General features: G+C 41.0%; 1 protein-coding gene across 2 annotated transcripts in view; it reads right to left on the reverse strand.

The window, feature by feature from the left end:
• Positions 1–8,611, reverse strand: part of LOC139473887 (probable ATP-dependent RNA helicase DDX10) — an 83,391-nt gene extending 74,780 nt beyond the window's left edge. Inside the window, exons 1-3 of one of the 2 annotated variants that reach the window (XM_071256680.1) lie at positions 8,299–8,611; positions 5,755–5,815; positions 4,415–4,545 (exon numbers count right to left, since the gene is read on the reverse strand). In XM_071256680.1, the coding sequence (XP_071112781.1) occupies positions 4,415–4,545; positions 5,755–5,815; positions 8,299–8,460 (354 nt within the window). In that variant the 5' untranslated portion in view covers positions 8,461–8,611. The remainder of the gene's footprint in view (positions 1–4,414; positions 4,546–5,754; positions 5,816–8,298) is intronic. The other variant, XM_071256681.1, reaches the window with a different exon arrangement.
• Positions 8,612–16,772: the final 8,161 nt, after the last annotated feature.

Here is a 16,772-nt window from a genome sequence, read left to right on the forward strand (position 1 = left end):
CTTCAGAGTCACCTCTGTCTATACAGACGCTCCAACACTTACAAACAGAACATCCCTCCATCAGTCACCTCTGTCTATACAGACGCTCCAACACTTACAAACAGAACATCCCTCCATCAGTCACCTCTGTCTATACAGACGCTCCAACACTTACAAACAGAACATCCCTCCATCAGTCACCTCTGTCTGTACAGACACTCCAACACTTACAAACAGAACATCCCTCCATCAGTCACCTCTGTCTATACAGACGCTCCAACACTTACAAACAGAACATCCCTCCATCAGTCACCTCTGTCTGTACAGACGCTCCAACACCTACAAACAGAACATCCCTCCATCAGTCACCTCTGTCTATACAGACACTCCAACACTTTCAAACAGAACATCCCTCCATCAGTCACCTCTGTCTATACAGACACTCCAACACCTACAAACAGAACATCCCTCCATCAGAGTCACCTCTGTCTATACAGACGCTCCAACACCTACAAACAGAACATCCCTCCATCAGAGTCACCTCTGTCTATACAGACGCTCCAACACTTACAAACAGAACATCCCTCCATCAGTCACCTCTGTCTGTACAGACACTCCAACACCTACAAACAGAACATCCCTCCATCAGTCACCTCTGTCTATACAGGCACTCCAACACCTACAAACAGAACATCCCTCCATCAGTCACCTCTGTCTATACAGACACTCCAACACTTACAAACAGAACATCCCTCCATCAGAGTCACCTCTGTCTATACAGACGCTCCAACACTTACAAACAGAACATCCCTCCATCAGTCACCTCTGTCTATACAGACGCTCCAACACTTACAAACAGAACATCCCTCCATCAGAGTCACCTCTGTCTATACAGGCACTCCAACACCTACAAACAGAACATCCCTCCATCAGTCACCTCTGTCTATACAGACACTCCAACACTTACAAACAGAACATCCGTCCATCAGTCACCTCTGTCTATACAGGCACTCCAACACCTACAAACAGAACATCCCTCCATCAGTCACCTCTGTCTATACAGACACTCAAACACCTACAAACAGAACATCCCTCCATCAGTCACCTCTGTCTATACAGACACTCAAACACCTACAAACAGAACATCCCTCCATCAGTCACCTCTGTCTATACAGACACTCAAACACCTACAAACAGAACATCCCTCCATCAGTCACCTCTGTCTATACAGACGCTCCAACACCTACAAACAGAACATCCCTCCATCAGAGTCACCTCTGTCTATACAGACACTCCAACACCTACAAACAGAACATCCCTCCATCAGTCACCTCTGTCTATACAGACACTCCAACACCTGCAAACAGAACATCCCTCCATCAGTCACCTCTGTCTATACAGACACTCCAACACTTACAAACAGAACATCCCTCCATCAGTCACCTCTGTCTATACAGACACTCCAACACCTACAAACAGAACATCCCTCCATCAGTCACCTCTGTCTATACAGACACTCAAACACCTACAAACAGAACATCCCTCCATCAGAGTCACCTCTGTCTATACAGACACTCCAACACCTACAAACAGAACATCCCTCCATCAGTCACCTCTGTCTATACAGACGCTCCAACACTTACAAACAGAACATCCCTCCATCAGTCACCTCTGTCTGTACAGACACTCCAACACTTACAAACAGAACATCCCTCCTTCAGAGTCACCTCTGTCTATACAGACACTCCAACACTTACAAACAGAACATCCCTCCATCAGTCACCTCTGTCTATACAGACACTCCAACACTTACAAACAGAACATCCCTCCATCAGTCACCTCTGTCTATACAGACACTCCAACACTTACAAACAGAACATCCCTCCATCAGTCACCTCTGTCTATACAGACACTCCAACACTTACAAACAGAACATCCCTCCTTCAGAGTCACCTCTGTCTATACAGACACTCCAACACTTACAAACAGAACATCCCTCCATCAGTCACCTCTGTCTATACAGACACTCCAACACCTGCAAACAGAACATCCCTCCATCAGTCACCTCTGTCTATACAGACACTCCAACACTTACAAACAGAACATCCCTCCATCAGTCACCTCTGTCTGTACAGACGCTCCAACACCTACAAACAGAACATCCCTCCATCAGTCACCTCTGTCTATACAGACACTCCAACACTTACAAACAGAACATCCCTCCATCAGTCACCTCTGTCTATACAGACGCTCCAACACTTACAAACAGAACATCCCTCCATCAGTCACCTCTGTCTGTACAGACGCTCCAACACCTACAAACAGAACATCCCTCCATCAGTCACCTCTGTCTATACAGACACTCCAACACTTACAAACAGAACATCCCTCCATCAGTCACCTCTGTCTATACAGACACTCCAACACTTACAAACAGAACATCCCTCCATCAGTCACCTCTGTCTATACAGACACTCCAACACCTACAAACAGAACATCCCTCCATCAGTCACCTCTGTCTATACAGACACTCCAACACTTACAAACAGAACATCCCTCCATCAGTCACCTCTGTCTATACAGACACTCCAACACCTACAAACAGAACATCCCTCCATCAGTCACCTCTGTCTATACAGACGCTCCAACACTTACAAACAGAACATCCGTCCATCAGTCACCTCTGTCTATACAGACACTCCAACACTTACAAACAGAACATCCCTCCATCAGAGTCACCTCTGTCTATACAGACACTCCAACACCTGCAAACAGAACATCCCTCCATCAGTCACCTCTGTCTATACAGACGCTCCAACACTTACAAACAGAACATCCCTCCATCAGTCACCTCTGTCTATACAGGCACTCCAACACCTGCAAACAGAACATCCGTCCATCAGTCACCTCTGTCTATACAGACACTCCAACACTTACAAACAGAACATCCCTCCTTCAGAGTCACCTCTGTCTATACAGACACTCCAACACTTACAAACAGAACATCCGTCCATCAGTCACCTCTGTCTATACAGACACTCCAACACCTACAAACAGAACATCCGTCCATCAGTCACCTCTGTCTATACAGGCACTCCAACACCTACAAACAGAACATCCCTCCATCAGTCACCTCTGTCTATACAGACACTCCAACACCTACAAACAGAACATCCCTCCATCAGTCACCTCTGTCTATACAGACACTCCAACACTTACAAACAGAACATCCCTCCATCAGAGTCACCTCTGTCTATACAGACACTCCAACACCTGCAAACAGAACATCCCTCCATCAGTCACCTCTGTCTATACAGACGCTCCAACACTTACAAACAGAACATCCCTCCATCAGTCACCTCTGTCTATACAGACACTCAAACACCTACAAACAGAACATCCCTCCATCAGAGTCACCTCTGTCTATACAGACGCTCCAACACCTACAAACAGAACATCCCTCCATCAGTCACCTCTGTCTATACAGACGCTCCAACACTTACAAACAGAACATCCCTCCATCAGTCACCTCTGTCTATACAGACGCTCCAACACTTACAAACAGAACATCCCTCCATCAGTCACCTCTGTCTATACAGACACTCAAACACCTACAAACAGAACATCCCTCCATCAGTCACCTCTGTCTATACAGACACTCCAACACTTTCAAACAGAACATCCCTCCATCAGTCACCTCTGTCTATACAGACGCTCCAACACCTACAAACAGAACATCCCTCCATCAGTCACCTCTGTCTATACAGGCACTCCAACACTTTCAAACAGAACATCCCTTCAGCAAAGTCATTTCTGCAAAATGCACAAGAGGTTGGCTGTTCACAGTAGTTTGATGTCAACACTATCATGCATATTACATGTATAATGAAAATAAATGTGGGGCACAGAAACCTCTAGTATGAGGGTCTTGTAAGGGGGTGTTACAAAACAGCAGTCTGTAAATTTGGGGCCTTTTGTCACTTGTCAGTATATTTTTGGCTCAGTCAGTACAAATACCATTTAAACAGAAGACCAGCTGTCAAGACTCTAAAAGTCTGTCTGTCGGGGCACATGGGGCCAGCTGGTTCTGCTTTCATTTCATTACTGTATTTCATGTTTTGCAAACACCAAATTTTGTTGTGTCGTTGGATCCAGTTACATAGGACTTTCATGAGACCTTGATGAGCGTCAACAATGCACAGAAAGTACTGTTGTCCAGATATACAAGTACTACAGATGTGAAGAGCATCTAACTTACAGGTGGGAGATATTCTGCTGGACTACAAGTACTACAGATGTGAAGAGCATCTAACTTACAGGTGGGAGATATTCTGCTGGACTACAAGTACTACAGATGTGAAGAGCATCTAACTTACAGGTGGGAGATATTCTGCTGGACTACAAGTACTACAGATGTGAAGAGCATCTAACTTACAGGTAGGAGAAATGCCAAGGTTTTCCCTGACCCTGTCTGGGCTGCCCCTAAGATGTCCAGTCCTTGGAGGGCGAGGCCGATGGATTCCCGCTGGATTTCTGTGGGGGATGTATACTTGGCGTGATCCAAACCTAAAGCAGGGATGTACATTGGGTGAACATCACTCAAATACTGTCATCATCAAACATTACAAGGTATCACAAGTACAAAATAGATTTCCAATTGATCCAGGCTCTATTTGACAGGAAAGAAAATCAGAAGATGATGTAACTTATGTTTCAACAATAAACATATTTCAACATTATGAACAAATCCAAACTATTCTCTTGTAGTCGATGCTTTGAATGTGCTAAATAACACAGAGTGCAAGGACATGATATTCCTGTTGAAATCTAATTATGATTGTTGTGACAATGTACATGTACCTAATGTAGATTGTTGTTTAATGCCTACACGAAGCATGGTAATCAGAGAACATGTTGCACTTGCAGTGAAAAAAATGAAAAATTTAAAAATCAAAATACATCATAAACAGTACAGTAAACTATGTTTATAACAAACATGCTTACAATGAACTGACGGATATACAACAAACTTTTCTTTTGTTCCCGGCCATTTGCTGTATATTTTATCACATAACATTGATGATATAACACATACACTCATAACAAAATAATGGACATAGCGAACTCACTTTGTGGTCATGTATGTACTCTATCAACAACAATTATTATGTTAATAACAAACTGTTACGCGTCACCAATCAGCCTATGAAAATATCCATGGCCAAGCGCTGCTGTTCAAAGCGGCAATAAACAATTGAAGGCAAGTTATTAACTGGCTTACACACTGACACTCCTCAAATTACACCCTCAATTAATAACAGTAAAACAGTGATTAGGCTACAGCCTTTGAAATCGGTATATTATGTCTATAAAATGCGACGACCAGAGTGAGGAAACGTGACTTGAACCAAGAACTCTGACAGTCGAAATGCTTTTAACAAACTATGGTTATAACAAACAATATTAGTGGTCCATTGAGTTGTTTATAACTATACCTAACTGTATTTGTGTTAAATTGGTTTGGCACAGTATTTGTTATTGGAATTATGTAGTACTTTCAACTCAATGCTTTTGCATATTAGAAAAAACATGTTGTCCTTAGTTCAGGGGCATTTAAAAGTAATAACAAACCTCAACTGGGAAGCTAAGCCAACTTTTACTGTAGACTTGGGATAAATTTTCCACCTTTGAGAAATCCTATATAGACCCTGTCAGGTATGACTGACAGTCCCACAAGCTGGATCCATTGTTACTTACACCTCTAGTTGGGCTTACCTTTCAGTGTCCTTTCACACAATGGCAGATCAGCAAAGGTCTCAATATTTCCAGGAACAATCTTTAATCAAAAACAATCAAACATGTGACTGTTAAATACAATAAAACTGACAACAGCATCCATCTTATGAAAGCTTACACCATCATAGCAATACCGACAAGATGAGTCAATCACACAATCTGCTTTCTGTATATTGCTGTGTTGTATGTTTCTGCAAACCCAAACTCTTCAAGACCACAAGAATCTGTAGCAAGACATTCAGGATACAGACTAAACATGAGACCAATTCAACATGTTCACAGTCCGTGTAGAATGAATGTACCATGGAGACAGCCAGTCCTGATATCTATCTTTTGTACTGTACAGTTACAATTGTGACCTGACAATTAACCTTGTATGACTACGCATGAGTTCCGCCCATTGGTGTGTACCATTGTGAAGAAAGGGGTAGTGGGTGGTCCGCAACAAGCAGAATGATGGATATGTGCATGTCTCAGCTAACAATTCTGGAATCGACTTGTCACACCAACCTGTTAATAGTCTTATGAGCGACACGTGTGTGCACGCGAGAGTAGTCAATTTCATTGTCATGACCTGCACGTGCACAACATGCTTACATCCTCTCTACCTGTTAGAAACCAAATATGTTTGCCCAACTTCTGTGCACTGCCTACTTATCTCAAGCCTGTCTGGTGAGTTGGTTCAACTTACCCTGGATTACAAGTAGTTGTTTCACCACAAGGATACATGTTTCTGTCCTAACCCCATATCACTGATCAGCAGTTGGTGCCGACCTCATTAGTATTTAAATCTATCTGTAGCTGCTGTGGTGTTACTGGCATGATAAACTAAACTAAACTAGACTTTCGGACTTTCATTTTGGTGGAAACCTCGGTGGCTGAGTGTGGCTAGAATCTCTACTTTACTCAGAAAGTGTTATCCCAAATATAACATTTGTTACATTTGACAACTTACTAAATGGCATTTCAGCCATGGGAGCCGTGTCAATTTACACTTGTCAGAGGGGTACACAAAGTATGTGATCTAGACTACCAGTTGTTTGACTTTCATGTTTGTGGAAGCCTCAGTGGCTGAGTGGGTAAGATTGCTGACTTTGTGTGCTGGCGACTAGGTGCCTCACTCGGGCAGTGTTGGTTCGAATCCCGGACGGGACTCAACCCCACAAAACGTACTAGAATCTGTACTTTACTAAGAAAGCGTTATCCCAAATGAAACATTTGTTACATGATAAACTAGTTGACAAAAGCAGCACAACTAGTAAAAAGTGTTATGGATAAGCAAGTGGGGATGTATATTTTTCGAAATTGGTTTGCATCCAATGACTGATGAGATAATGATGGAAAACATTTCTTATTCCTAACAGTGATTAACATATATGTGAATATGATACCAGAGATTGTACAATACCTTATTTGAATTATTAAAAGATGTGCATTTGCTTAAATCAAAGTTAGTAAAAGTTTAAATTCTGAATACTTCAGAAATAATACGAAAAAAGTCTGTGCACTGTTCTGACTCGGGTTCTGATTAAAGATGTATGATCTCATATTGCAGGTCTCTAGTTAAGCGTCTGGATGCCTTGGAGAGGTTAGCGACAGTTTTGTCTCTATTGTGGCAGATGTTAGCACAAGTGGTCCTGAATTGTAGGTAGAATGAATGTTTTGTTTCTCCTACATATTGTTTACCACATTTTGAACAGTTGAGTAGGTAGACTCTTACAGCTGAGGTGTGTATAGCACTTGTATTTCTTACCAGTAATATGGCTGCTGAACATGTTTCTAGACTTAACATTCATAAAAACTTTCCAAGCTTGTTTTTGACAACTGTCATCAATATTTTTAGCTGATTTTGGCACTTATTTGTGGTTTTCGGTAGTGGGAATGTTATGGCAGCATTCATGAGGATATCTCCTTGCGTGCAATTCTGATGGTATGCTGTAATGTGTAGGACCAGGCAGGTTTTGCTGCAGGCATCTGACCCAGTGAGGTGCCAAGAGTTTTTCATCATGAAGCTGACCTGAAGTGCAGTGGGATTGTAAATTATGTATGACACAAAAAAGTCATTAGGCCTATTGATAATCATGTTTCGGTTTCTTTATTACAATATTGAGAAATGCAGAAATTGGCTATAATGTAATTATTCATAGATGTTTTTCGGTTTTTTTTATGAGTAATAAGTGTTTTTCTGTAGAAAACACTAGTTCGTTCGCCAAAGTCATGTTTTATCCATGAATGACATGGTAAACAACCTCAAATAGGACCACAAAAGGAAATAAAACAGCTGCATTCTGCAAAAGAAACGCGCATGCCTTGCAAAATGAAACAACGCAATTACGCTGTACACAGACTGAAGTTTTCCCCGACCTAAAAGTGACACTAGCGACCACTAGATGTCTGATAGTAAACAAGGAGCAGTACATAAATAATATAACTGTTCTAAAGCCATTTGTTTCTAACAAAACCACTGATTGCTACTCTCAAGCATCCCAGTGCGGCCTGACCACGTGTTGCAGCTCGACTTACAAACTTATACCGAGATTTCAACTCGGCGATCTCACTGTCGGTAACATCCGCTAGTCTTGGCTTTCGTGTGTAATGCTGCTTCTTGAATTTCCCCTTGTGACCTTTCGATATATTGCCCTTGGGGCGATTTTGTTTATATTCTGTCTGAAATTTAGGATTCATTTTTCAAGTCCAGAGAAAAAAACAATTTGGAGTGACCTCCCCTCTCGCTCCTCACAGCGATACGGTCTATATCATGATATCGAGAGGCGAAGGAGTAACGCGCTGGGAAGGAGCTTTGTCGCCCCATAACTGTGAAACGGAAGGAACCATATATAATACTGAGCCAAGTCAAAATAGCCTCATGTCAAAATTGCCTCGAAACGGCCAGAGACAAAACGTCAAACCGTCCACAACCCATCGTGAAACGGTCACACAAGATAGTCACAAGGGACTCAACAAGAAAAGCCACACACAAAAACAAAGACAACAAACTCAATTATTATATATATAGCACATAGCCTAGCTTTCACTTGCACGGAGTTCAGCTTCCCACGAACATAGCAATGTGGAGCTGATCCATGACTTAGAGGTGACAGCGGTGTTGAGAGTATGGGCTACAGTGGCTGTACCCTTACATAATATATAACACTACAGGAAAGAGTCATTGTTCCATTGATTAGGGGCGCTAATATCCTTGGTTTTTCTCGGCCGTCTGACACCACTGGCTCGCTAACGCACCTGAGCGTGATAACAGAATGGGCTACCATCTGCAAGGACAGCTAAATAAACTTTGAAGGCAATATTTGTTTTACGCATTTTTTGAACACGTTTGTTAACCGTGATCTATGAATATTTCAATGGGCGGCCATTCGGTTAAAAAATACAAAGTTAAAAAAAAAGGACAAAAGTACACAATAAAGGTCAAATATTACGAATAAAGAACTAAATGTTACTAATAAAGGTCAAAATACAAAACAATGAGCCGCCGGTTAAAAAATAAAAAGTTGAAATGAAGGTCAAAGGTACACAATATTAATAGTCAAATGTTATGAAAAAACGTCATAAGAAAAGAAAGAACAATGTGTACGAAAGAACGTCAGTGAGCACGAAAGGACGTTAACAATAAAGAAAATCGATTTTCCTCTATGACACCAGCGTTCGTTTTCAAACTAGATTTATTTCCCATGTTTATATTTGTGATCAAAACAAGTTGTCAGTTGATACCGAAATGTACGCGTAATTTAGGGATGTATGTATCGCAGCTGTGTGTGAAATATATGTGATGTTATAGGCGTCTCATAACCGGCATGCGTGAAACGTGACTTTGTAAACACTATCCAATATGGCGGAAAGTTCGCCTCGGCGTTCGTGATTGCTTATTTTCTAAAACATTTTAAACGATTCTAGGGTTAATACAAATTAGACGTTTCTTAAAAAAATGGAGGCCCATTTCTCTTTTAAATGCTTTATATAAGATTATTAGCACTTGTATAACAAATAGGATAAAAAAGACACTGGATCTCCTTATCAACGATAACCAGACAGGATTTATACCAGGTAGGTGTATAAGCGAAAACATTAGACTCCTATATGACATCATCTTCGAAACAAAAAGATTAAAGAAGAAAGGCCTATTAATATTAATCGATTTCGAAAAAGCCTTTGACAGAGTTTCTAAGCGATTCATTGTGAAGGTTTTAGATAAATTTGGTTTTGGAACTTATATGCAAACATGGGTAAATATCCTGATCTCAAACTCTACTTCTTGTGTCATACAAAACGGTCACTTGTCTTTCTTTTTTCAGCAACGAGAGAGGATGTAGACATGGAGATCCGATTTCCCCATACTTGTTTCTTTTCGTCGCAGAAATACTAGGCATAATGATAAGAAAAAATACAAATATAAAAGGTATAGTCCTTGGAGAAAGTGAGCACGTAATATGTCAATATGCCGATGACACCGAACTATTTTTAGATGGCTCAGCAACGTCTCTAAATGAAGCAGTAAATACACTCAGTAAGTTCTATAGAATGTCTGGCTAAAAAATAAACACAGACAAAACTAAAGCTATATGGATAGGTTCAATGGCAAGGAGTTCACTCATATTATGTCCCGATTTGACATTGGACTGGCACAACGCAGATTTCGATGTACTTGGAATTAAACTAAACGCTGATTTGATGAACCTTTGGGTTATCAACACTAGAAAAAGACTGGAAACAATTAGAAGAATTCTTTCAAACTGGCGGAAACGCAACTTGACATTAATAGGGAAAATAACCGTAATAAAAACCTTGGCTTAGTCAAGTATAGTTCATATATTAACTGCTTTACCAAATCCCCCAAAAGAATTTATAAAAGAATTAAACAGCATTTTTTTCAATTTCATATGGAATGGGAAGAAAGACAAAATATAAAGAGTAAACCTAGTTCGAAAAGATGGTGGCCTTAGAATGGTTGATATTACAATGTTTATTTACTCACTTAAGGTATCGTGTATCAAACGATATATTTCCAAACCAAACAGCTACCCTCTTTCAGGCTTTCCCTTACAAGATATCTTCCGTTTGGGTGCTATTATTCAAAAACACTTCAATATCACAAACCCATTTTGGAAGACACATTAGACGCTTGGAACAAATACATAAAAAACGCACTGAATAAACGAAAACGATGTTAATGAAATTTTAATGCAACCATTGTGGTACAATCATAAATGTAATTTTCCGGATTTCATTATTAGAAATTGGTATGCAAGGGGTATTTGCCATATAAAGGATTTATGTGATTCGAACGGCTTTAATTCCATTCCCTGAGCTGAAAATAATGTATGGTATAAAGGGTACTTTATTGGACCATAACCGTTTGCTCTTAAACATCCCGAAGCCATGGAAAGATCTTGTGCATGATTCAAATAATCTAAACACAACGCAACTCAACATTTCTTCTCCATGGCTTGATTTACTTAGACAAGCAAAGGTTCTAGGATATTTTATGACAACTTCATTTCATCATCTAACTTTCCAGAAATTTGTGAGAAGTGAGAACAAGAATTGAACAATCAAATTAATTGGAAATATGTATTTTTACAATATAGAAAATCTACAATTGATACAAAATTATTAGAATTCAAATTCAAATTTCTACACAAAATTATATACACCAAAAAGGAATTGTTAATGATGAACTTGGTTGACAACAACCTTTGTTCATTTTGCAATTCAGACAGTGAAAACATCGCTCATACAATTTTACAAAGTATGAAAGGTGAACCTACTGTCATATCACTTCCTGTACATTTTTCTCATTTTTCTCATTGTAATTAACATGTAATTGATGCCTCTTAGGATACGATGACTATGTACCCTCTGGAATGAATAAAAACAATTAAAAAAAAATAATTGGTGTTTATTATATATATGATATATTATATTAGCAAGAACTAAGATCTGATTTTAATGAGATTGTGTGACCATACGTACTGTCAATCAAAGTGACAAATGCGCTTACGAATGGCGCAGCACAGGTCGCAAACTGGTCCAGATTTCTGCTGCAACACCCGGGTACTCACGAGGGAAAAACAATAACAAAGGCAACAACCAGTCCCGGGGAATTGCTTTAGATCAGTGCCCTTTAAATATATGAAACTTGTTGCCATGAAAACACGAAAAACGTGTTGTTTTCTTCAAAATCCCAATTATCTAAATGCACCAGTTCAACACTAGACCTATCTAATATCTATGTTCCAGGTTTGGTGAAGATACAAGGAATGGGTTTCAATATCTGCCCCGGAACCGACCTCTTGCCCCCGCTACCGATAGGTTCTTGCCCTGTTGTGATGCTACCACATACCATTTCACTTCCATTCCCAAACTAAAACGTTCTCCTGGACGCTTGTAGAACCCTGCACGACCATCAGAACTGTCCAGATGAAACCGGACTCATCTGTGAACAGTATACTGTCCCAGTCTAGTCTTCTGAACCTCAGATGCTGTCTACACCGAGATAGACGTGCCTGGCGGTGACGTGGAAGCAACATTGGGCGTATCGCTGGACCCCGGGGCCTTATGTTGTGATCCTTCAAACCAATGAGTCTTAACCCAGAAATTGTCCGACCTTTTAAATGTGGCAGATTGGTATCGTTTCCGTAGATGCAATAATTGAAAATGGTTGTCTTGCTGACATGGCGTTACATGTGGATGACACGCCCGTGGCAATTCATCAATGTTGCCCTGCTGTAGATAACGTAGATGTGTTGAGATCAACTCGTGATGTGTGGAGATCATCTCATGTAGGTGATTTGTTGAGATCATCTCGTGTAGGTGATGTGTGGAGATCATCTCGTGTAGGTGATGTGTTGAGATCAACTCGTGGAGGTGATGTGTTGAGATCATCTCATGTAGGTGATGTGTGGAGATCATCTCGTGTAGGTGATGTATTGAGATCATCTCAGGAAGGTGATGTGTTGAGATCAACTCGTGAAGGTGATGTGTTGAGATCAACTCAGGAAGGTGATGTGTTGAGATCATCTCATGTAGGTGATGTGACAACTGACAAGATCATCTCAGGTGATGTGTTGAGATCATCTCATGTAGGTGATATGTTGAGATCATCTCATGTAGGTGATGTGTTGAGATCATCTCGTGTAGGTGATGTGTTGAGATCATCTCATGTAGGTGATGTGTTGAGATCATCTCATGTAGGTGATATGTTGAGATCATCTCATGTAGGTGATGTGTGGAGATCATCTCGTGTAGGTGATGTGTTGAGATCAACTCGTGAAGGTGATGTGTTGAGATCAACTCGTGAAGGTGATGTGACAAGATCATCTCAGGTGATGTGTTGAGATCATCACATGTAGGTGATGTGTTGAGATCAACTCGTGTAGGTGATGTGTTGAGATCATCTCGTGTAGGTGATGTGACAAGATCATCTCAGGTGATGTGTTGAGATCATCTCATGTAGGTGATGTGTTGAGATCATCTCGTGTAGGTGATGTGTTGAGATCATCTGGCGTAGGTGATGTGACAAGATCATCTCAGGTGATGTGTTGAGATCAACTCGTGAAGGTGATGTGTTGAGATCATCTCTTGTAGGTGATGTGACAAGATCATCTCAGGTGATGTGTTGAGATCATCTCATGTAGGTGATGTGTTGAGATCATCTCTTGTAGGTGATGTGACAAGATCATCTCAGGTGATGTGTTGAGATCATCTCATGTAGGTGATGTGTTGAGATCATCTCGTGTAGGTGATGTGACAAGATCATCTCATGTAGGTGATGCGACAAGGTCTCAGGTGATGTGTTGAGATCATCTCATGTAGGTGATGTGACAACTGACAAGACCATCTCAGGTGATGTGTTGAGATCATCTCATGTAGGTGATGTGTTGAGATCAACACGTGAAGGTGATGTGTTGAGATCATCTCTTGTAGGTGATGTGACAAGATCATCTCAGGTGATGTGTTGAGATCAACTCATGTAGGTGATGTGTTGAGATCATCTCTGGTGATGTGCTGAGATCATCTCATGTATGTGATGTGTTGTGATCAACTCATGAAGGTGATGTGTTGAGATCAACTCATGAAGGTGATGTGTTGAGATCATCTCATGTTGGTGATGTGTTGAGATCATCTCATGTAGGTGATGTGTTGAGATTATCTCGTGTAGGTGATTTGACAAGATCATCTCAGGTGATGTGCTGAGATCATCTCATGTAGGTGATGTGTTGAGATCATCTCGTGTAGGTGATGTATTGAGATCATCTCAGGAAGGTGATGTGTTGAGATCAACTCGTGAAGGTGATGTGTTGAGATCAACTCAGGAAGGTGATGTGTTGAGATCATCTCATGTAGGTGATGTGACAACTGACAAGATCATCTCAGGTGATGTGTTGAGATCATCTCATGTAGGTGATGTGTTGAGATCATCTCATGTAGGTGATGTGTTGAGATCATCTCGTGTAGGTGATGTGTTGAGATCATCTCATGTAGGTAAGTGTTGAGATCATCTCGTGAAGGTGATGTGTTGAGATCATCTCTTGTAGGTGATGTGTTGAGATCATCTCTTGTAGGTGATGTGACAAGATCATCTCAGGTGATCTGTTGAGATCATCTCATATAGGTGATGTGTTGAGATCATCTCTTGTAGGTGATGTGACAAGATCATCTCAGGTGATGTGTTGAGATCATCTCATGTAGGTGATGTGTTGAGATCATCTCGTGTAGGTGATGTGACAAGATCATCTCATGTAGGTGATGCGACAAGGTCTCAGGTGATGTGTTGAGATCATCTCTTGTAGGTGATGTGACAACTGACAAGACCATCTCAGGTGATGTGTTGAGATCATCTCATGTAGGTGATGTGTTGAGATCAACACGTGAAGGTGATGTGTTGAGATCATCTCTTGTAGGTGATGTGACAAGATCATCTCAGGTGATGTGTTGAGATCAACTCATGTAGGTGATGTGTTGAGATCATCTCTGGTGATGTGCTGAGATCATCTCATGTATGTGATGTGTTGTGATCAACTCATGAAGGTGATGTGTTGAGATCAACTCATGAAGGTGATGTGTTGAGATCATCTCATGTTGGTGATGTGCTGAGACCATCTCATGTAGGTGATGTGTTGAGATCATCTCGTGTAGGTGATTTGACAAGATCATCTCAGGTGATGTGCTGAGATCATCTCATGTAGGTGATGTGTTGAGATCATCTCGTGTAGGTGATGTATTGAGATCATCTCAGGAAGGTGATGTGTTGAGATCAACTCGTGAAGGTGATGTGTTGAGATCAACTCAGGAAGGTGATGTGTTGAGATCATCTCATGTAGGTGATGTGACAACTGACAAGATCATCTCAGGTGATGTGTTGAGATCATCTCATGTAGGTGATGTATTGAGATCATCTCATGTAGGTGATGTGTTGAGATCATCTCGTGTAGGTGATGTGTTGAGATCATCTCATGTAGGTGATGTGTTGAGATCATCTCATGTAGGTGATATGTTGAGATCATCTCATGTAGGTGATGTGTGGAGATCATCTCGTGTAGGTGATGTGTTGAGATCAACTCGTGAAGGTGATGTGTTGAGATCAACTCGTGAAGGTGATGTGACAAGATCATCTCAGGTGATGTGTTGAGATCATCACATGTAGGTGATGTGTTGAGATCAACTCGTGTAGGTGATGTGTTGAGATCATCTCGTGTAGGTGATGTGACAAGATCATCTCAGGTGATGTGTTGAGATCATCTCATGTAGGTGATGTGTTGAGATCATCTCGTGTAGGTGATGTGTTGAGATCATCTGGTGTAGGTGATGTGACAAGATCATCTCAGGTGATGTGTTGAGATCAACTCGTGAAGGTGATGTGTTGAGATCATCTCTTGTAGGTGATGTGTTGAGATCATCTCTTGTAGGTGATGTGACAAGATCATCTCAGGTGATGTGTTGAGATCATCTCATGTAGGTGATGTGTTAAGATCATCTCTTGTAGGTGATGTGTTGAGATCATCTCAGGTGATGTGTTGAGATCATCTCATGTAGGTGATGTGTTGAGATCATCTCGTGTAGGTGATGTGACAAGATCATCTCATGTAGGTGATGCGACAAGGTCTCAGGTGATGTGTTGAGATCATCTCATGTAGGTGATGTGACAACTGACAAGACCATCTCAGGTGATGTGTTGAGATCATCTCATGTAGGTGATGTGTTGAGATCAACACGTGAAGGTGATGTGTTGTGATCATCTCTTATAGGTGATGTGACAAGATCATCTCAGGTGATGTGTTGAGATCAACTCATGTAGGTGATGTGTTGAGATCATCTCTGGTGATGTGCTGAGATCATCTCATGTATGTGATGTGTTGAGATCAACTCATGAATGTGATGTGTTGAGATCAACTCATGAAGGTGATGTGTTGAGATCATCTCGTGTAGGTGATGTGACAAGATCATCTCAGGTGATGTGCTGAGATCATCTCATGTAGGTGATGTGTTGAGATCATCTCGTGTAGGTGATGTGACAAGATCATCTCAGGTGATGTGTTGAGATCATCTCATGTTGGTGATGTGTTGAGATCATCTCATGTAGGTGATGTGTTGAGATCATCTCGTGTAGGTGATGTGACAAGATCATCTCAGGTGATGTGCTGAGATCATCTCATGTAGGTGATGTGTTGAGATCAACTCGTGTAGGTGATGTGACAAGATCATCTCAGGTGATGTGCTGAGATCATCTCATGTAGGTGATGTGTTGAGATCATCTCATGTAGGTGATGTGTTGAGATCATCTCATGTAGGTGATTTGACAAGATCATCTCAGGTGATGTGCTGAGATCATCTCATGTAGGTGATGTGTTGAGATCATCTCGTGTAGGTGATGTATTGAGATCATCTCAGGAAGGTGATGTGTTGAGATCAATTCGTGAAGGTGATGTGTTGAGATCAACTCAGGAAGGTGATGTGTTGAGATCATCTCATGTAGGTGATGT

This window comes from Haliotis cracherodii, unplaced genomic scaffold (assembly GCF_022045235.1).
Source record: "Haliotis cracherodii isolate W230 unplaced genomic scaffold, xgHalCrac1.p SCAF_3, whole genome shotgun sequence".
In the NCBI taxonomy this organism is placed as follows: Eukaryota; Metazoa; Mollusca; class Gastropoda; order Lepetellida; family Haliotidae; genus Haliotis; species Haliotis cracherodii.